The sequence below is a fragment of the Phaeoacremonium minimum genome, assembly GCF_000392275.1.
Source record: "Phaeoacremonium minimum UCRPA7 unplaced genomic scaffold PA7_03_scaffold_457, whole genome shotgun sequence".
NCBI classification, from domain to species: Eukaryota; Fungi; Ascomycota; class Sordariomycetes; order Togniniales; family Togniniaceae; genus Phaeoacremonium; species Phaeoacremonium minimum.
The window spans coordinates 47,732-69,798 of record NW_006921359.1 but is presented as its reverse complement, the minus strand read 5'-3'; the positions used below and the strand labels follow the sequence as shown (position 1 = coordinate 69,798).

General features: G+C 49.7%; 3 protein-coding genes across 3 annotated transcripts; all 3 read left to right on the top strand.

Annotated features, from left to right (window-relative positions):
- Positions 1 to 6,035: 6,035 nt before the first annotated feature.
- Positions 6,036 to 6,545, top strand: UCRPA7_6262 (putative helix-turn-helix-domain containing protein type protein; the record flags this gene model as incomplete). Its single annotated transcript, XM_007918801.1, has 1 exon — positions 6,036 to 6,545. One exon carries the CDS (start codon positions 6,036 to 6,038, stop codon positions 6,543 to 6,545), a length of 510 nt encoding a protein of 169 aa, XP_007916992.1.
- Positions 6,546 to 10,267: 3,722 nt separating this feature from the next.
- UCRPA7_6261 (hypothetical protein) lies at positions 10,268 to 11,529 on the top strand (the record flags this gene model as incomplete). The annotated part of the gene is made up of 3 exons (XM_007918800.1): positions 10,268 to 10,443; positions 10,504 to 11,184; positions 11,244 to 11,529. The coding sequence occupies 3 exons, from the start codon at positions 10,268 to 10,270 to the stop codon at positions 11,527 to 11,529; spliced, it is 1,143 nt and encodes a 380-aa protein (XP_007916991.1).
- Positions 11,530 to 14,396: 2,867 nt separating this feature from the next.
- Positions 14,397 to 15,422, top strand: UCRPA7_6260 (putative zinc alcohol protein; the record flags this gene model as incomplete). The annotated part of the gene is made up of 1 exon (XM_007918799.1): positions 14,397 to 15,422. One exon carries the CDS (start codon positions 14,397 to 14,399, stop codon positions 15,420 to 15,422), a length of 1,026 nt encoding a protein of 341 aa, XP_007916990.1.
- Positions 15,423 to 22,067: the final 6,645 nt, after the last annotated feature.

Here is a 22,067-nt window from a genome sequence, read left to right as displayed (position 1 = left end):
TTACATGCGACTTTCCCTCCTTAACTCCCCACCAATGCTTACTGCTTACAGGCGGCGGGGTCCCTTGCAGTGCAGGTGGCAGGTGCAGCATCAGTGTCCGGGGCAACCTGACCTAGCTCAGGTGAGTGGGGTCGCACTTGCCATTTCCAGTATTGACCTGTACTGTACATTCGTACCTACCTTACCTAGTAATAACCGTGGCAACGTAACACCTGGGCAGTTCATTCAACTCCGTATTGGATTTGGTTTACTTCAAGTATCTACACCAAGCTCATTCACCAACATAATTGATATCGATCAATTGAAATAGGTGGAGGAGCCCGCCCATTTCTAGGGCGAATCGCCTGAGACTACACTGGATGCCAACATGGCAGCATGGCTTGCATCGGAGCAAGAAAGAGGGACTCAGAGAGAGACATTTTGGCTGCCAGAGAGCTAGGGGCTGAGGCGGCGGTTTCACACAGCCTGCACGCTAACATGCCCCGTGCGGTCTTTGCCCAGGTGGCTTTGAGTCCGTCTGTCACTCATATGAGTCGTGCCGTAGTACCTTAGGCAGGCCGAGACTAGCAATGAAGCATAACTGGGAATAATTTAAGGTAAGTAGCTTTAGACCAGCGTCGCTACTTAATTGACACAGCCTCTTCTTGCAGTAGGTAGATCAGGAAGCAATGTTAGTGTTTCTGGGTTCAGGCAGTTAGGTAGTTAAGGCAACCTAGATACCTCCGGGGCTGCTCTACTTCCACATACTGCGTAGTAGTCTATTCCGCACAGCATCGGCACGGCAATGAATGAATGAATGAATGAACGGCTGAATGGGCTGATTGAATTGCTTCGCCATTCGCTGTCGAAGAGCGGCGGCGCCTGTCCGGTGCGGCTCCCGGGCTGCCCCAATCGTCTCTGCGTGCTTGTGGTTGGCCAAACAACCAGAGACAAGAGAACCAACAGAGAACCCCCTCTCTCAGCCCGGCGCCCCTTTCCATCACAACGCCCCAAAGTCCTTCAGCCGCACCGGATCGCTCTCTACGCTGAAGTGCAATAGGTAACCATGTAATTATGTCCTTGGAGATTCGAGACTCGGTGGGCTGGACTGCGACTGTTCAGGTCCCGTCCCGTCTGGCCTACGGGTGCGGCTACAGTTAGGACATACCGGCTGATTAAGTAAAAAATGCTAACATCGGGTTCGTGTTACTGGGGCGCCAGTGTGTTCAGTCGTGTTCGTGAACTACCTATTTATAGCCCTTCGGCGACACGAAAACCCCTATGAGGAGCTCGGGCCCCACACTTCTGTCACAACAGGAGGCGGCACTGCCCCTGCGGAATTCGTCGCCGCTTCTTTTTTTTTTTTCCTTCTTCTCGATCGCCCCCTTCATCCTGATGGTCGGTTGCATTAAGGTAAACTGAACGTAATGATCTGTCCTGAGTTGAAATGACATGAACAAAACTGAATTATAGTTGACCAAAATGCATTAAGATTCATGGCTGGATGATGGATTCTTGCCCTTCTCCCCGTCTCACTTATCTCCGATGCAGTGCAGTATGATGTCCGCCCGCCTACTTGGACCAAATCTGTCTGTCGTTCCGTCTCTTGCTTTAATATCATGGGGATTTTGGAATAGCAATCCCAAGATGGGTTGAACAGCCTCCTTGCGCGTTTACCTGTCTATTCGATAGTGTCTAGCTGCTTGAGCTGTAAGACGTGTGGTGCTCGCCTTATAATTCACTGACAATTAACAAACAAATAGAAGCATTTTTTTGCAAATCTGAACTACCATGCAAGGGCGACTTCTCAACACTCATTGCATGATACCGCACGCGTTAATTACCACCCTTTCTCTTGAGAAAAAAAAAACCTCACACCTTGCAATGAATACTTTGGTTTCAACTCGAATGCTGCCTGCGCCAGAGAATTCTCCACCTTCGGTGTGCTCACCTCGCCATCGGTCGGTGGGGCCGTAGGAGCAACCGCTCCGAGTTGACGACAGACTGTTGGTCCTTTGGTCTGAATATGGTCAATTGACATGGTCATTACTGCCAAACGCTGCGCGCAGAAAACCATAATGTACACTTTCGCCTTTGATTTGCACATTCCTTCCTCTTCTGGAATCGATGGCAGCGTTGACAGGAACCGTTGTGTTCTCTTTGGCTTGCAAGGCGGCAAAAAGTGGCCCTCTTATCTCATTCTCTCCACACCACAATGAGGACTGTGATGTAAACCTGCCGCATGTTTGACATCATCCACTCACCTCCCACCAACGACTCCGGACATATATGTATATAATTGAGCAAAAGCCATCAGCCATCTGGGTGACTTTTAGAGTTGATTCTAAGTCTCACTCTCTTTTTTTTGAAAGACACCCAATCAGTCTCGCGAGCACTAGAATCTGATTTTCGCATCTTTCTCTCTATTCGTCCATCTCATCATGTCCGCAACAAGCAATACGGATTCACTAGCAGCTCAGGCTGGAACAGAGTTTCGCAGCCGTGTTCCTCCCTCAGAGCCACTGACCACTAAAGGCGTAAGCACCCAACCAACTCCTATACTATACAAAACTATTAGCTGACATTTTCTTGCGTCTGTTGCATAGCATGCCCCAGGGGTCAAAGTCGGAAATGATGCTCGGCCCGAGTTTCACGCAGAGACATATGAGCCGGGGACGGCGCCCCAGGAATACTCCCACCGCCCAAACGCACAGTACGAGACGCCCGGCCAGGCGCTGAACCCCGACGTAGACTCTTCTTCTCGCACTGATCCCTTGAGCACGTTACCTGGCGCGACTTCAGGATCAGTCTACAACCAGGGCGAGTTCGGCAAGCCGGTTCAGGGTCAGACTAGCCAGGAAGTGCACGGTGCACATGCCGGAAGAAACAAAAAGGAGCATAGTGGGCTCGAAGGCGTTGGAGCCGGCGCCTTAGGAGAGACCGTGCCTGACAAGGCAAGAGGCACGGGGGCAGATCTGGATGGCTATGCTGGTGAACTCAAAGGCCAGAAAGGCAAGAGCGGAGCAGTAGAAGGAGGATTTGCGTGGCAGGGTGCCGAGGAGCGGTTCCCGGTAACAGCAGAAGAGGTTGCAAGCGAGAGGCAGTGAGGAACTTGGGAATGCTCTCCATGGAAGTTTACAGGACTGATATAGCGTGCCTATAGAAGTCTCCATATATGTACTTTCACCAAGCCAAAGCGAACCCAAGGTTAACAATGGCGCTATTAGCTCTTATGATTATTAGAGCGTCGCTCGTCGAGAGCGTGATGTGGTGAATGCTGCAGATATCAGCCATTACATCACCTTGGTAGATGCGAGGATGCAGCTTAAGGATTATGGCATGCAGAGAAATCTGTCCCAGATATTAGAGCCATATTGACGTGAATATCTCTGGAACTCGTCCACGAGGAGTCTATTTCAAATAGCGTTCTTTATTTGCTCCCAGTTGCAGTCGATTGAGGAATTGATCACTTCATAATCGGACGTATCTTATCCTTGGCGCTTTGACAGCAAACAAGAGCTCTCAATATAGTTCCGGTAGTTGGGTCTTTCTTTGAAGTAGAACGCAAGACATATGTGTTGCTACATATCTCTGTAACATCTATAATCCCATATTGCAAGCACTGTCAACTATGCGGCTACCTTTCAAGGCTATAAAAATGCCGGCCTTGCCATCAAGTTATGCTCATCTGCAAATGGTGTCGGTTTAGGCGATGTGTCGTGTCTCAAAGTTATTAAGTCCGCGTAACCATGGCGTAAGCAACGAATGGTGCCTGGGCGCATTCCGTGGATCATCAGCTACTCACAGTAAATTCTGAATCTCCGGGATTCATGTGGAAATATCACAGCTGATCCTCCGAGTTCCAAGATTGGGGATCATTATCCGGAGACAGGCTAACAAGGAGCGCCGTGGTAATCACGGAATTGCAAGTCAAAATGACGAGCTTACCCGGCTTGGCGCGTGATGGGGCTCTTTCAACTCCTTGAACTATACAATATCAAAGCTGTTATACTAATTAAGAAGATTCAGAGCGCAGCCGCTCTGCTCCAGTATTTATGTCTTGGCACTTTACCCGGTTGCCGGACAGCCGCACTCGCATGGACGACCCGACATCTTAAAACTGCGCTTATGTACCCCGGATTCGACACTCCTCCTCGCGCCAAGATGACCTCGAGAAACACTTCACGGCATATATCAAATCGAAAGGGATAGCACCGAAGCAGACTGCAGCCAATAATGGGTCAAGCGCCATCTCAGCCTGGCCCTCCAGGCACGAAGTTTCGAGTGATCGGAGCAGGAATGTAAGCACATTGATATTCGAGGGTTTACTCTTTATTTTGTGTAACATCGTAACTTACATTTCCAGGTGTCGCACAGGCACGAAGACTCTCAATGAAGCTCTCACAATATTGCTCGATGGACCAGTTCACGATGCTGGCGTTCAATCGCTTGGTGGATCGTTTCATCAAGTCAATCAGTGGATGGAGGTTATGAAGAAGGCACCATTTGCCAAAACATTCGCAGAGAAGAAATACGTTCAATATCTTCTAGCTGACATCTTGGATGGATATGTTGCCACAGTGGACTGCCCAGCAGTAACATTGACCCCTGAGTTGATGGAACTATATCCTGACGCGGTAGTCATTGCAACTACGCGCGACACCGAGTCTTGGTGGAAGAGTATGGACTATATGAACTCCATGATGTCGAACTGGTACATCCCTTTCATCATTCTCTGGGTCCCCAAAGTTGGAGTATATGGCCGATGGAGAGACCTCTTCAGATACATGACCCTTTGGCGTTACGGCGACGAAAAAATTCAGAAAGACACACTGAGAAAGCACGAGGAGCATTTACGCAGCGTGGTTCCTGAGAAGAAGCTTTTCTGGTACGATGTGAGCCAAGGTTGGGAGCCATTGTGCAGAATACTCGATGTCCCTATTCCTGATCGCCCATTCCCACACAACAACTCTACAAAGGATGCAGGCAAGATTTACAGGGAAATTATCCTGGCCGGAATATTCTCTTGGATTGTCGTTGGAGGCGTAACTGTATTATTGCTTTTACTCATCTCAGGCAAGTTCGGAGCATCGGAGCTGGCTAGCTCGCTAAGACCGACTCGCTACCGAGACATTATCTTCTCAAACACTTCGAGACTGTAATGATGAACTTAGTCCTGAGTGTTGGTCAATCTGTTCTCGATAAAAGAGTTTTTGATAGAGAGAATAGCTGTTACTAGATTGTAATGGTCGCACCTGATTGAGGAGACGAGAAAGAGAGGGATCACCAAAGAGGAATGAGACAACGATCTGAGAACGAAATATATTCGATCTGCATGTTAAAAGACTTCTACTCTGGGCGCCGACGAGAATGGCAATCCATGAGTCTGGCCGCCACTAAATTTGAGAGGTGCACAAGATTTGGGAACCATGCCAATTACAAAGAATAGACGAGGCCCTCTCCAGTGGCCTGCTTGGACGGTGTGGCTGCATGGTATCTGGTCAACGACAGCCGAATTACCAAACCAGTGGGCCTAGCGCCCAAGATTGATAGCCCCAATACTGGGGTTACAATCTGTCCTCATACTCCTTGTTTTATCACCAGCTTCAATTCACCTCTACATAGACTTTCATGTAGCATCTCGCAGGAATCTATATTTAGTAGTTTCGCATGTCATTTCTACGGAGCTGTCTCGAAGAGTCCTTCCCCCCGTTTTCTCTTTAAAAGGCCTAGGCTAGAACAAGGCCCAAGAGCAGTCCTATTGTGCCGCGCGCTCACCCCACCTTAGTTGGACTGCCTTCCCTTTTGGTAGTCGGATTCTACTTGTCTCCAGGCAAACGACTGCCGTATTGGCCCAGTCGGCCCCCTGCTCTGCATTGACGACGAGAGATAAGGTTCTACGCCTTGATCCTTACATCTTAGCCTCTACCAGATACAACTAGGATAGGACGATCCATCATTCTGACCGCGAATTATAAAAGTACAATCACCGCCTTCACAAGTTCTTTTAGACAAAAATATTGTCAAACACGGTCCTACTCTGTAAAGATATCATCATGGCTCCAACTACTTTGTACCAAGCCAGCATTGGGTTCTTCATCAATGGCATGAGCACACTCCTGCACATCCTACAGAAAGCTTCGGAGGCGCCAAATGCCGAGTCGTTTCCAAACGCAAAGCTTTACGAGGACATGCGCCCACTGTCCTTCCAGATCCAAACGGCCTCCAACTCGGCCAAGAAGAGCGTACTGCGCCTAACAGGGAAAGACTTTGGCGCCTGGGAAGACAATGAAACAACCATGCCGGAGTTGATTGCGCGAGTAGAGAAGACCCTGGCTTTGTTGAAGTCGATCGAGCCAAAGGAGGTTGAAGGAGCGGATGATAAGCTTATTGCGCTGCCCACCGCCGAAGGAGGAACGGCCGAACGGAGCGTACGAGTGATCATGCTCTCTTTTGGTGTACCTAATTTCTTTTTTCATGTCAACATGGCATATGCGATTCTCCGCTCTCAAGGTGTCCCCTTGGGTAAAGACGATTACATCGAGGGTTTCAGTCACGCGACCTAAGAAGGCGTCGTAAAAGACACATGTATTGAGCATCACGTATAAATATGGAATCATCTCTGCCATATATTCTCCATTCGCATCTGTATGGATTCTGGATACAATACAAAAGGTCACTACTGCTCCCGCTGGAGAAAGTCATGTGTTGATCGAATCGCATGATTTTAGTCGTCAAATATGATAGATATAGCAAGATTCATACCCACGACCTGCCACTGTACTCGTTTCCTCACCGTTTCCTGATTGGTCGCCTTCATTACTCACCCGAGTGTTTTGAATACGAGACTTCTAGTATGTAGCTTGTGCATGAATTGCCGATTTAGCTTTCCAAAGACATCTGCGAATGTCAGTACGCATCGAGGCATATTCATACAATCATACAATCAACTTACACATGGGAACGCAGGTTGTCAGGAGAACGACAGAGACAATGCCAAAGACCTTAAAGACCTCTCCAGCACCCTTCTCGGCTGCCCACTTATTTATGAAATTAGAGAACCCATAGAACAAGAAGTTTTTGAGCATCATTTGCAAGATGAACACCTCTGTCTTCTGTTTGGGGAAGGAGTCACTTGTTGGGTTAGCATCGCTACATAGCGGCAGGACTTGAACTCGGGGATTACTCACAGAATGTACAATCCCGCCGATGTAGATGACACCGAAATGCCGAAGCAAACAGCCCCGTGACAGAATGCGCCCAGATAGTAGCCATTCGGCCGCGGGTGGTTAACGTCCCACATGAAGAGAAACCAGCCCAAGGCACAGAAGACAACAGCCAAGATATTAATGGGAATACGAAACTCGGACTCGAATACGCCATGATTTAGTTTGGCAAAAACTCGAGCAGTCCAGTCACAGACATCTCCGATGGGGATGGCAAGAATCCCCCCGAGGAGTCCACCCACGTAAAAGTATCCGTTCTGTGCTGCATTCAAGTTGTAAGGTGGTACTGACCATATCTGAGATGTTATGTAGGCCGAGACGACGAATAGCGAAACCATTACACCGCTGACCAAGAGAATCCAGATGACTGCGGGATTGACAAGATGCATAAAGATCTCACTCAACAGATGGAAGATGTTTCTCTCGGAGTATGTTCCCGAGGTAGGCGCCAGACTCTGGACGTAACTTCTCCTTGGCACGCTTTCGGTGTGTCGCTGTTCCGGTCTTACACTCTGCGACTCGTTTGTATTGCTCGTCGGTTTCTCGTTCTCACTAGTGTGAGAGGTGCTGGGTGTTGCAACTAACAAGGGTCTTCGAAACTGCGTTTCCGGAAGGAGGAAAATGGTGGCAAGGAGGCCGACAGCATTGAAAGGGATGCATGCGATGAACAAGTACCGCCAGCCGACATTCTGTGTCATGACACCACTGATGATGGACACCAGAGATGCTGAACAAGCCAAGGTAGCAACAAGCAGAGCTGTTCTCCAGCCCCTCTCATGAAGATAGAACATATCGCCGACGGCGGCCAATGAAAGACTCTCCCATGCAGTCACACCCAGTCCCTGAATCATTCGTCCAGCGAGGAGTGTGTGGTAGTTGTAGTTCTGTGACCCAGCAATGCAGATGATCGTGCCTACCGTGCCCATAACGGCCGCGAACAGGAATTGTATCCTCTTGCCATATTTCTGTGCGAGCACCGAAACAAGTGGTCTAAATCCAGTCAGTAAAAGAAGGTCTTCTCGCCTTACCGCACCTCTTCTTACCCTAGGGCACCAACAACAAGAAGCTGATACCCCGAAAGCTCTGCGATCTTTGTCAGACTTACCCCCAAGATCTGGGCTAGAGCAAATGTCGATGGGGCCAGGATGGGACCAGGGACGATGGCGAAGATAATTGTATTCACGAAGATCACCCAGAAGGCGGTCTCCTTCTTCCATCGTGGCCATAGCTAAATGCCAGTCATCTTAGCACCTACGGATGGATTCCGCAAAAAGCAGCCGAGGGTAACGTACGAGAGGGTCATTGAGGTCGTTATCGCAGGGCTGAGGGACAAGGATCGTATCTACACCCTGTGACATGTATGGTTGGCTTTGAGCAAATGAAAGAAGCTGGGATGGCGTATTGCACCTTGTATTTGACCCGTTTGAGATGGCCAATTTCAGTTGAGATCTGATCCCCATGGTGGCTCTCTCCTATGAGCACCTCTGTCCCAGGAAGCGCGCCATCGCTCTTCGTCTGGATAATACCAAAAGGCATCTTGAACAACAGATTCAGAACAGTTCAGTAACCACAGAACAATCCAGGGTGTTCGATAAAGAACACGTAAAGATGAGCTTGATGAAGGGGTGTTCATCACCCCCAGCCCGTCGGACATCATTAATATCGCCTACCGCATCGGACAGTGCCTCAGCTGCGGCTCCTCCGAGTCGTCCAACACTTGTCTGGCCTAGACGCTTCTTGCTATCACCAGTGCTTCATAGTCCCCGCTTGCCGTCTCAATGTATTTCGCGTGTCAACTTTTCCCCCAACCCGCGTGTCCACAAATCGCTAAGAGAGATCGCCCCTCCACTTCCCCGCAATCTCTCCAAAGACGGGGTCCGGCACTTGTTTCGCATCGGGTTGTAGATCATCCAGCAGCGTGCTTCGCTTCTTGGCTTGTCTTTCACGTTTATTGCTGTTCTGTTCAGCATTGTAAGGTACAATACAAACATCAGCAAAGACTCGAGGATCTTGAGCAGCTTCTCAGGATTTGGCGCCAGTCTGAAGGTCTTCACGCAAGTCGTGAGTTCCGTCCATGCTTCCGTGACTCAAGATTCAGCCACTAAGCTTGCCGGCTAAAATTATTCGATCTGTTCGAGAGCCATTTTAATCTTGATCAACACGAGTGACCAGGTCGATCGGCAGCCAAATTGGAGCCGAACCCTGAAACGGTCAAGAGAACCCGAGAGAGCCAATCACGATACACCATATAACGCTTCTTACCTCAAGGTTTTTCCGAGATCATAAATTCCTGAGATCTGCTGGGCTCGCACCTGTAAGTTGTCGTTGATGTGTGAGTTGGAAACACAGTTCATTCGATGGCACGAATCTATGGAGATAATACCGATGCTAAGCCCCGGTAAGTATGAAGAGATCAAGTTAATAATCCAGGCAGCTGAGCCAACTCCTTACGTACGGTAGATGTCATAAGAAGCTCGGAAGGAGAGCCAAAGTAGCACGGCGTTGTCTATTCCCACGAGACTGAACCCCATGGTGGATACAGACCCGTGCAGGTCGTGGCTTACTAGGTAGGTTAGCTTGACCTGGGGCATGTAATCCAGTGTGGGGGAGTCTGGTAGGCTCCGGGCCGCAGGTACCTTGCAGGCGGGACCTGAGAGGAGCGAGCGGGAATGGGACAGGAAGGCACCACCTAGAGGACCTTGTGTGGGGCACCTGCCTGCCTCGAGGCTCCCCCAGAATCCATCGATCGATGACATCAGACTAAATAATTATTTTCTTTTTCCCTTTTGAAGAAGAGGAGAAATGAATTGTCTCCCAGACGCAAAGCCTCCGCGTCATCTTCACTATCAGCTCATCCCCGGAGAGTCTAGTATTTGTTGTCTCGTTAGCCAGCAGAAGGAGAGAAATAATTCAGGGATCACTTTGTATTTTGGGATCGGAGGGGCCAAGAGCACATCGTTGTTTACGCATTGGCCATTTGTCTGTACTCAAGACAATCCAGGGCTAGATTCTACCTGCCTACAACACCTATCACTCTGGGAAGCCACACGTCATCTTTCGAGATGACCACCACGACTAGATCCACCGACAACGGCGACGATGCCCCTGTCGCCGCATCCTCGGAGCACGCGAGCACCGGCGACAAGCGCAAGATCGATAGTGGCTCATCTCCTGCACCAAAGGCCCGCAAGATTGACGACCAGAAGGAGCAGAAGACCTTGGAGGAATCGTTTCAAGGGTAGGTTCTCGGATCCCCGACCCATCTAGCTGGGCCGCTCAGCTGACAGGAAGAGCCTAGGAGTGACAAAGACGACAAGAAGGACAATGCCACGGCTGACAACGGAGAGCAACAAGCTCGACACGACGATGACAGCCATACAGCCAAGACTAATAACGGCGATAGCGCTGTCGAAAGTGGCGCACGTAAGGGCGAGACTCCATCCAACATCCTCGAAAAGGGCATTATCTACTTCTTCTTCCGTGGACGCGTAGGTATAGACGAACCTCAGGCTGTTGACGACGTTGCCCGCAGCTACATTATCCTGCGTCCCGTGGACAGGGACGCCAAGCTTGGAGAGGGCGCAATCGGCGATGCGGGCAACAGCAGGCTGTGCGCTATCCCAAAGAAAGTGCTCCCTCAAAGCGGTAGAGACCGATGGATTGCTTTTGTTGAGAAGACGGGCGCCTCTTTCGAAACGCTCAAGGACGAGTTTCTTGCATCCAACGACTACGTAACCAAGACTGCTGGCACGAGACATACACCTGCTGCCACCCCAATTGGCGAGGGCGTCTACGCAATTACTAGCACTGGCAGAGAGAACCACTTGGTGTATTTTCTCACCCTTCCGCAAGAGTTGGGCGAGGTTCAGACGGAGATTGGCCTCAAGGAGAAGGGTAGTTTCATCATGAGCACGCGTAACCCTCAGTATCCCGCACCCAAGAACGCACAGCTACCCCAGGGCCCAGAATACTCCAAAGAGTAGGCCACTCACCTCGCTCTATCAACTCGTGACAAAAGTACTGACAGTGGCTAATTAGGATACTGGATGAGTTCCGGTCTCTGCGCTGGATGGCGACTGTCCCCAAACATCTCGACGTAGTCCAAACACAGTTTCTTCTCATCGGCGAATCCTCGGGCATTGACAAGGCTGTACAGCCCGATAAAAAGGATGGAGATAAGGAAGACCCCATTGAAGAGATGGAAAAGCTCGAAGACGAGGACACCAAAAGAATGGAGCACCTAGGGAAAGATGACTCTGATGCCATCTTCGCGGATCTTGAAGTCCAAGCCAAAGATTACCCGAAATTGCAGACTACATTTTGAAAGTGGTGATGGAATTCCCGCCGATGTTCCGACATGTTGGAGAGGCTACTCGCTTTGAGATCGCTGTGTTGTCAAAACAACTGTCTTGTCGCTTGATAGCTCTGGTCGGTAGTCTGCAATGTGTATTCAGACTCGCTGCTCAATAGCAGCCAGAAGCCAATAAATTCAGTTGATATCATCAACGGCAAACCTGGGACACTATGTGGGAGTAGAAATTTTGCGTCGACATTGATCTGAGTACTTGGGAGATTGGGTGCACCATTGAGGTGTGTTTGTGGAGAAGCTTTAAAGGTTCTCCTATCATACAGTTCGGTGGTTCCAGGGAAACAACGAAAGTCAAAAGCTCCCGCCAGGTCTGCGTGGCCCTACGAAGGCATCTCTCGCCTAACAGTATCTCCGAAACCATGGAACAAACCGTGGGAGAGCACATACCTAAACTTATTCCCACAATGATCTCGGGAGACGTTATAGGAGATAATATTCGCTTCTTGTCCTATAAAGATCAAGCCCAGGCCCTTCATGTACTGGTGCTGCGCCGTCCACAACAAACTACCATTTTCAAGGAAAAACACCCGTCTTGCTGATTAGCACCTATTACTGATCTCAATAAACTCCACAAGACTAGGCCACACAGCTCTCAGTATGGCAGACAAGCTCGATAATCCCGCTGTCGTCCATCATGATCTCGAGGCGTCCAATACGAGGACGGAGCAGGCGTACGACGTTGAAGTTGCCGAGGTCACTGAAAGGGCAGAGCGGGAGATGCCATTTCGCAAGGTCCTTTCCGAAAACTGGCCGACAATCCTCACTTGTCTCGCATCATCATCATGTATTATCCTGGAGGGCTATTGCTTGGCCATGTTGACCCTTCTCTTCACATTTCCCAAGTTTAAAACTACCTATGGAGAGAGAACGCGCATCGCCGACCAAGATTTCTCATGGGAGGTGGCATACCGATGGCAGGTACTTCTTCCGCTGGCTGGGCAAATCGGGGCCTGTCTGGGAAATCTCGTCGCGGGCAAGCTTGTACGACTGGTTGGGTACAAGAAAGGCGCGATTCTGGGGCTCATTGCGCTTCTCTTCTTGAACGCGATCACTTTTCTTGCCCCATCTCCACAAGTTCTCTTCACAGGCTGGCTTTTACAAGGCATACCCTGGGGTATCTTCCAAGTCGGCTGCCCAGGTTGGGCCTCAGATGTTGCCCCTTTGCAATTGCGACCGATTGCTACCACATGGATCAATGTATGCTGGGTCCTGGGCCAACTCTTGGCTTCGATCATTGGCGAAATCTTCTCGCGGGCAACGAGTACCTGGGCGTACCGCGGTCCGTTTCTCATCCAGTGGGTATTCGTTGCCTTGCTTACAGTCGCCTTGTGCTTCACCGCTGAATCACCGTACTGGTATTTGCGTAACGGGAAGCCTGAAGAAGCTGCTCGTTCTGTTAGACGACTCTTGGGGAAGTCATCTTCCATTACAATTGACGCAAAACTCGCCTTACTGAAGCACACGATCGCCCAAGAGGACAACCACAAAGTGCCAGATGATGATACAAAAAGCTGGAAGAAGCAGTTCGACATCTTTAGGGGAACTGATAGGCAGAGGACTGAGATTTCATGCATGACATGGATCATACAAGCTGTATGTGGCAGTGCCCTCGTTCCGTGGGCGCCGTATGCACTTCACCAGTCAGGCCTTGCCCAAAGCATCACCACGAAGCTCAATATCGGAATTCAGGTCATAGCAGTAATTGGAACTTTGGGAGCATGGGTGCTGATGCGCCATGCTGGTCGTCGACGAATCGTAATCAGCGGACTGATAGCCATGGGTGTAGTGATGACCATCATGGGTGGTCTTGGATTTATCTCTACTGGCTCTGGATGGATCATGTTTGGCGTGTTGTTGGCGTTCACGTTGCTATACGATCTAACAATTGGACCCATCACCTACACTATCGTCGCGGAGGTCCCTTCTGTTCGGCTGAAACCCGCGACGCTCGGTCTGGCGAGGGCCCTGTACACCTTGGCCGGGATGGCTAACCATTGTGTCATCCCAATGATGTTGAGGCAGGATAAATGGAACCTGGGCGGCAAGACGGGCCTCATCTTTGGGGGGATCTGTCTCGCAAGTGCTTTGTACTCGTTCATCCGCCTTCCAGAGACCAAAGACCTCCATCCACGACAGATTGATCTTCACTTTAATCCTCATGGTCAAGAAGGGACTAAATGATCTCCCTGTTCAGGTATTTCGACTAGGTAGAGGACTTCCAAGGTGGCAAGACTTTTATTTGTTTGAGTTGGTGGAACCCTGTTGTTGCAGTTTCTGGGTTCGTAAGGGAAAGTGATGTTGCGCCCATTGATTTGATTAATAACAACTGTACAGGGCTACGACTTCGAGCAGATAGTAAATGCAATTCCCAAGTATCTAATTATCTGGGTGAAACCATCAAGTCTCTTGTTTGCCTCTAGGCTCTCCCATGAATAAAGCGTGCTGCTCTTCGAGACATGCGGGGCCAGGATAACGTATTAGGAGGTGTGAGTCCTTCATGGAACTCTGGTTAGGCGTCAACCATGCATGCATTAGTGGTTAGCCGCAAGACCAGGCATTGGCCATGCCAGATGATGAAATCATCATAAAAGAGGGCACGCGATTGGAGACTGTCTCAAACAGATGATCAGTGCAACCGCAGCTGTACGACTGCTTCCATTCTTCTTGTTCGCACATTTCAACATATTGTCACAATCTCTCTAACTGGCAAGCAACCCCGGTGCTTTTGTGTCCCTTCACCGTCAAGACCGCCACCCCGCACTCTTCGATCGCCCACCACCACTCACTCTCCTAAGGTATCAACCATATCACCCATCATCATCATGGCGGCGACGATGAAAGCCTGGCAGTACACGGACACCACTGGTGGCCTCGAGAAGAACCTCGAATTGACTGAAGTTGCCAGACCTGCAGAGCCTGTGGGGGAGTTTGAAATCCTGGTTGAAGTCATCAGTGCAAGCATCAACCCCGCCGACCACAAAGTTCCCGAACTGGGTTTGATCTCCCGGTCAGTAATCAGACGCCCTGCCACACCTGGGATGGACTTCAGCGGACGCGTCGTCTCCCTAGGTGCCAAGATCGACTCGTTCAGCATCGGTGAAACGGTCTTTGGTCGCCTGGCTCCAAAGCAGCACGGCTCGTTAGGCCAACTCATTGTCGTAGACACAAAGAACGAGGCCTGCGTGGCGCTACCGGCTGGAGTCGATGTCGACCACGCTGCAACTGTGGGCACAGCTGGGATAACAGCCTATGAGGCCATTGCCCCAAATGTCAAATCAGGCGACAAAGTGTTCATCAATGGAGGGTCGGGCGGGACTGGCACTTTCGGCATCCAGATCGCGAAGGCACTGGGATGCTACGTCACGGTAACCTGCTCATCTGGCAAGGCACAACTATGCAAAACCTTGGGCGCAGACGAAATCATTGATTACACTACTACCAATGTGGCACAGAAGCTGAAAGAGGCTGGTCAAGTATATAGCCTGGCAGTTGATAACGTAGGCTCACCGCCTGAGTTATACAAGGCTGCCGATGATTTTCTTTTGCCCTCTGGTCAGTTCGTCCAGATTGGGAGTTCGGTTTCCGTGGAGAGTGCAAAGTCCGTTGCGTCTAGACTGCTTCTACCATCGTTCCTTGGTGGAGGGAAGCGGAAGTTCTCGTTACATGTGATCAAGCCCAAACAGGACGAACTGAGACAGCTTGGGCGGTTAGTGGTGGAGGGGAAGGTGAAACCCGCGATAGATGAGGTGTTTGAATTCGAGGATGCGCCGAGGGCGTTCGAGAAGTTGAAGCAAGGGAAAGTTGCGGGCAAAATTGTCATCCATGTCACAAATAAGGAAACCAGTTGAGCAGGTATGAGAATAACATTGAGCGATAGGCAACTGAAGAAGGGATATTGATAGAGGACCGAGTTTGTGGCTATGTAAGCATACAAGCTTTATATCGTGGTTGACCCAAGTCTGGCTCTTGGAGTCAATGAGGCATCTCGCAGCAGAAGACAATGGGAAAGTAGTCATGGGATATTTTAGCGATTTTCACGGTTCATTACCCACTAATTCTGGAAATCATCGTATAATTATGTCAAGTTGGAGTTGGTTTATTTAGATTAAGTCAATGGCTTGCCTGGCCCACGGCGTCGCATTTTGATCTGACCAATCTGAGTCTTCATTGAAAAACGCTCCAATCCTCTCATAACGATTTCCATCTACTTCTCTGAGTAGGAGTCCGAAGTAACAAGTCTTGTCAGATGTTGACTCATATCGTTTCATCCAGTCCCTCGTGAAGGTGATCATACCATACACCTTGTCAGGCAGCGCAGCTTCAACTTCTTCTTTTGACGCCTTATGCTTTGGTTGATTCTGAATGTGCTCCAACATCTGTCGATACCATTCAGAGACATCGTTGCTCTTGGGAGGAGGTGGGGCCAAGTCCTGTGTGTCAAATAACCGAAGAACGTCTTCTCTGTCAAGCTCTGCAAATGGACCTTCAATCTGAAGTATTGCGTGTGAAACTTGCCCAAACGCTGTATTTTGAGGTGTTGGCACAACATCGCATCCCAGCACTCGAGCCATTGGTATTGCGTCGCTTGTGATGTCCCCATATGAGACTGGACATTCCACAGATGCCCAGGACCAGGATGGCGCCCGCCACTGGGATGGGCGGGTCAGCCAGTCTCGAGTGTCTGTATACCACATCAGGTCATGGAGCAAGTTGTTTTCCCACAAGCCGGCCATGTAGTTGACACCAGTAATACGACTCATCTCGGCTGCGATACCCCCTATAGCGGGGAGCTTGTCTTCACTCAACCCTTGTTTACGCTTCGTGTAGTTGTTCACAAGTCCATACCAGCTATTCTGGACCTGGTTGATCGTGAACAAGTCTGCACTTTTGTCAGGTAGTGCTAGCAGATTGTTGATCAGGCGTCGTTCTTCCATCGTGATTTTTGTTTCTTCAGGATAGAAGCCACCATCACTCCAGACTTCGCGATTACATCTCCATGTTGCCCAACGCCCGTACGAAAGGAACCGTGGTGATAGAATCCTCTCCTGAAGGCACCAGCCTCGTTTCCATACGCTATCGTCTGAAAAGCTCCGAACAAATTTGACGTCCTCATCGAGCAACAAAAGCGAGCCCATGGCTTGTTTCGGCATCTGGAAGGAATCTTGAAACGTCATAGCATTTTCATTAGGGATAGGAAAAGCCATCGGGATCAATGGTTTCCAGAGGCCTGTGTCAGGATCTGCATGACTGTCCAAGAAACCCTTGCTGACCTCGTCGGCGCTAGCCGCGCAGATTGTCAAGTAAGCATTCTTGTAAACCTCAACCATGTTGGAAATTTGGTGGGTTTTGTCTTCCTCGTTATCTTGGATGATACATAGTGAGTCAACCCACAGGTATTGTATGCCCAGCTCCTTGGTGACCCTGACTGCGTCTTGCAATGTCTGAGGCAAGTCGTCATGAGAGAAGCCAAGAAGCCTATCTGGAAGAGTCGACGATGTGGTACAGAATTCCTGCGGACCACCCCAACAGTAGCTGAGCGTTGTGTAGTGACCGTGCTCTCCAATGACAGTTTCATGTAATCGGAGCTTCTCAGCATCGGACACATCAACGAGGCGTGTCGGCAAACGACCAGTGCCTAGCGGCTTGCACGCACTGCCGTGTTGTTCATCACAGATTTTCATCCACGCCCGGATTTGCGCCATTGTCTCAGGCGATGCTGGTGAAGGATTTGGGGGCCGACTGCTCAGGATTTGTGCAGCAGGATCACCTGAAGCAATTAGTTTTGCTGACTTGACAACTGTTTGATAAGGTTACTTACTGCCTAGTGCAAACACGTCCATCTCCATGCCGATGTTGCCAGCCGAGTTAAAGACACCGCGTAGGTCTTTGATAACGTGTATCTTCTCGGTATCCTTATGGAGAGTTATCTCCAGCCGATCAAAGTCCGGCATGGTTGAGCCCTTCTTCGTACAGAGAGGAGTGACACGAAACTCAAAGACATCGCGTTTAAGTCGCGTGAGCGTCTCCATACAATGTTCGACAAGATCATCTCGCTCTTTGTGATGCTTACTAGGCTCAGCATACCAGGGCTTGCTCGGTCTATAGGCAAATGTCTGGCCATTTCCAGGGCCGAAGAACTTCCTGAGACAGAAGCAGCAGAAGGCACAGCCCAACTGAGTCGCCTCTATGAGTTTTGAGATACGAAGAGGCCATCTTAGGGATATGTTGCGAGGAACCTTGGGATCTTTCAATATCAGATGTATTGCAGATAGAGGTTCTGTAACTGGAGCGCACGAGGTGCATTTAGACGGAGAAGAGACAGCGAAGGAAGATTCCTGGACCAGCTTGAAACCTGGGCCGGGGGTATTATCTTCGGTTGTATCTGTCTCCTCCAAGGCGCTATCTGGCATGAGCCCTTCGAGTTGAGTGAAAGAATGCCCTGGATGTATCAGTGATGCGTCGGCGAAACACTTTGAGCAGTAGTCAAAGTCTGGACAGCTTTTGCATTTGTATCTGCTGCCGGAGATACGCTGATCGCATCGGTCGCAAACCGCTCGTGCGTCAAATTCTTCCCCCTGGGATTCATCGCCTTCTGATTCTATATCGTTCTTGCCCCCACGGTTTGCCGCATCAGGTTCATGAGACTTCAGCTGGCCCTTCTCTCCGTCGGTCGCTGACTGATTTTGGACAGACGGAGTATTATGATTTGGACTATCCATAATAATCTTCTGTGAATTACTGTAGATTTCTTGAAGGATGAGAAATTCAGTTGAGATGAAAGCGCTCTCTACTTGTCCTGGCGTCTTGTTTTGTACTGTCAGTCAGGGCTGTGCCGCATCGTTGAGCCTGTTGCCTCAGCTTGCCTTTTAACAATCCACCCAGAACCCATTGAGGCTGCGGACATACGTCCGGGACCAGGCAGATGTGCTGCCTTGCCATCCTTGTGGTAAGAGTGAACTGTCTGACTGCGAAAGGATTCAGGTGGCGATTAGGATGCATGCAATGGGAGCCTAGAAATAAGAGTCAAGCCGTTGCTGGGATTATTGGTAGTCATGACTGGTTAATGAATGCCCATTTGTTAACGAGATATCTAGCTGAAATTTACAGCACCCTTGCGAATTGTTATCAGCCCATCTGATGCGCACAATGGATCACCCAGCGCAGCTCATGTGGGGTGTTTGTTATAGGGTAGGCAATCGTTGCTCAATTCTAACATCTTAATTTAACTAACTGTCAAGCTCTCATGCAGTAGTTATTTCTCTGCCACGGCGGGCTCTTCTACTATCTGATCTGGTCGTCGAATGCCTACGTGTTGTATGCCGACCTGTCGCACCACCAGGTAAGCGGGTACGATTGCCAATCCCCAGAGTCCAAAATTGATCCCCAAAGCCACGATAAGCTGTGCGATTGTTAGCGCCTATACCAATAAATCATCGCGAGAAAGTCCGATCTTACCGGCGTGGAAGTGGAACTGATGCCAGAGGAGATGCACTGCCCGGCGCTTTCCAGTGCTCTGATTGAGCTTGTAAGCCGAGCCACGTCTGCAGGTTCCTTGGCCAGGTTCCCGACAAGCCAGTACCCATAGTTGTACGTCAGTGCCCAGTTCACTTGCCACAAGATATAGAGCGCCCATCCACGACCAAAACCTGCATCGTCCCAATCAAGCGCTGGCTTATGCGAGGAGTAGCCGCGTTGTACAACTGTGCCCCAGATCCAGCAACCACCAATCAAGGCCATCATGACGCCGTACGAGATCCTAGCACGGTTTGTGATCGATAAACGCCTCCAGTCCAGGAATGATCCCATAATGAGAGTCGCCGCGATCTGGGCCAAGGCTGCAATGAGCGATGCAAGTGCACGAGCACGAACTGAGAAATACAGCGAGACATATGACCCAATGTAAGGCAGACTCCAGTTAATGTAGATGAATAGAGGCGTTCTGCTAAAATTAGCTATTTGAGCGGACAACTGGAGATAGTTCATTAGGACTCACAGGAGCAAGACTTCTTTGCGAAGCATCAACCGCCCAAGCGCTTTCAGCTCTGCCACGTCCGATATTCTCTTTGCAAGCTGGACGCGAGTTCCGTTACGACGGACCACTTTCTCTGGAGGTGATAAAAGAAGAGCAACTGCGGGGCCAATGCATTCTGTGGTCATGTGTAAGTCTTTACGCCACCGCAACAACATGAGGGACACTCACGGAGAACTACGAAGACGATATACGTCCTCCAGTCCAGCTTTCCTGTAGTCCGCCCGTGAACATTGAAGGCCAAGTTGATTATTCCTCCAAGAATGCCACCGCCATTTCTGTAACAGAGCCAATATGCCAAATATTTCCCTCTTGTCTCAGGTTCAGGATAGCTGAGCATGATGGCTCCTTCCGCCGCCCAGAACAAGCCAGCAGTAATACCACAGGCTGCGGACCCGAGGTATATAAACCATTCGTTCCCATAGCGATTGTTTGTGTATAGTGCGGCGGAGTAGACGACATAGCCTGTTGTACCAAAGACTAGGGTGCTCTTCAGTCCGAACCGGTTGGCGACGATACTGCCTGTAAGGCAGGTAATTGTCATGAGAGAAAAGAGCAAGGCGTTACCGGCCCTAGAACAGATGTTAGCAAACGTCTTGATTCTGCTATGAGCCGAGCTCTTGATGGCTTACATTACCAGAAACGGTGTTTGTTGACCGCCCGCACCAACTGAGTTCATCGCATTCCAAAGACCTGGGGCTGCAAATGCAGATATTCCGACGATCGTTGCTTGAAAGAAGACACCTCTGAACCAGCTGTACTTTTGGGCGCTTTGATCTTCGCCATTATCACTGGGATTGCCATAATCCACGGCGGGCTCGGCCTTCCGGGCGTCGATATCAGAATCCGCCATACTGAGAATTAGATCCTGAGCCTCCTCTGCTTTTATTTTAGATGAAACTGCTAATTGGGCATCTGATTGAAGGCCATTACTAGATTATGAGGACGTGACACTTATAGATAGTAAAATATGAATTCTCGAGATTTCATTCATAGGAACCAGAGACCCACAGCCCGGTGAGCTAGACACAATCACGCGATATTAGACTGTCTTGCGAAATCGCGAGTATTTACTATAGTACTGTAAATATCAGTAGCCGCCCGCTTTGCCTGATCCTTCGAAATCTCTTTTACACTAGATTGATAACAATCGGAATTTAATATGCGTGTTTGGCATGAAACGGCGATGTCGGGCAACATGCCAACCCGGCCGGTCGGTAGAGCGGCCTTAGACCGGGCACGCCATCCTAGCTCCACTATCACGTCTTTCGGTTATCGGAGCCATAAAGCTGTCAACCATAGAAGCAACCCGTGCGCCATCAGAATTGCAGCAAGCCTGGGACGCAAGGATCGATGAGTTGCAGTCAAGATGACAACCCCTGTTTCATTTGAAGAGTTCGCATTCGAGGGCCAGCAAAACACCAAAACTCTGGGCTTTGGGTGGGATGCATCTTTTCCATTAGCACTAAAGGCTGTAACTCCAAGGACAGCAACTCTTCAAGAGTATATTGAAGCCATCAAGAGATTAGCAGTATCCGGCAAGCTCCCCGAGCTTGTCAAACAACATGGAGGAGCGGTTCTGATCCGTGGGATCCCGATCAATAGCCCACAAGACTACAGTGATGTGGCGCATGCCTTTGGCTTTCGTGCACATGAGGAGGTCGGGAGACCACCTATGAGGACCGTACTTGCGAAGAACGTCAAGACCGCCAATGAGGGGTAAGTTATACTTGATACAAGAGTTTCTCGAGGTGGTTAATAACAGAACGTGTCACCCATAGACCTCCTGAACTTCCAATTTGGCCACACAATGAGTATGGCTGGTCGACTATTAATCCGGCGTGGCTGACATTCTGTGCTCTTGTGTTGCCTGAATCAGGTATGCAAACGACACACTTCAGATACACAACTGGATCCAGGCCTAGTCACTGACAGCCATAGGTGGCGAAACTCCGATCAATTCAAGCATTGCGCTTGCATCTGAGATCAAGCGACGAGCACCAGACTTCTATAATAAGCTCCTAGAAAGGGGCGTTCGCTATGTATATCGATACGGCAAGGAAGATGTTGTTTCTACAACCGGTACCAGCGTGTTCGGTGCATATGGACAGCATGTGCTTCCCACAGATGACGAAAAGACGGCAAGAGAAAAGATAGAAGCTGAAGTGAGGCGGCATAGCCATAACTTCGAGTGGCATGAAGATGGTAGTCTTACCGTTACTCATACTGTTCCCCGTAAGTTAATCCAGAGTGACTGTTTACAGCTCAAATACTTACGACATACTGATTATCACGAACAGTTATACGGATTCACCAAGATTTGGGGCTTACATCATGGTTTGGTAATGTTACTAGCGCCTGGGGACGCAGCATACATCATGGAGCCACCGAGCATCCATTCCGTGGCGACGATGGCTCGTATCATCCTCCACCAATTTACGGAAACGGCGAGCAAATCGAGAAG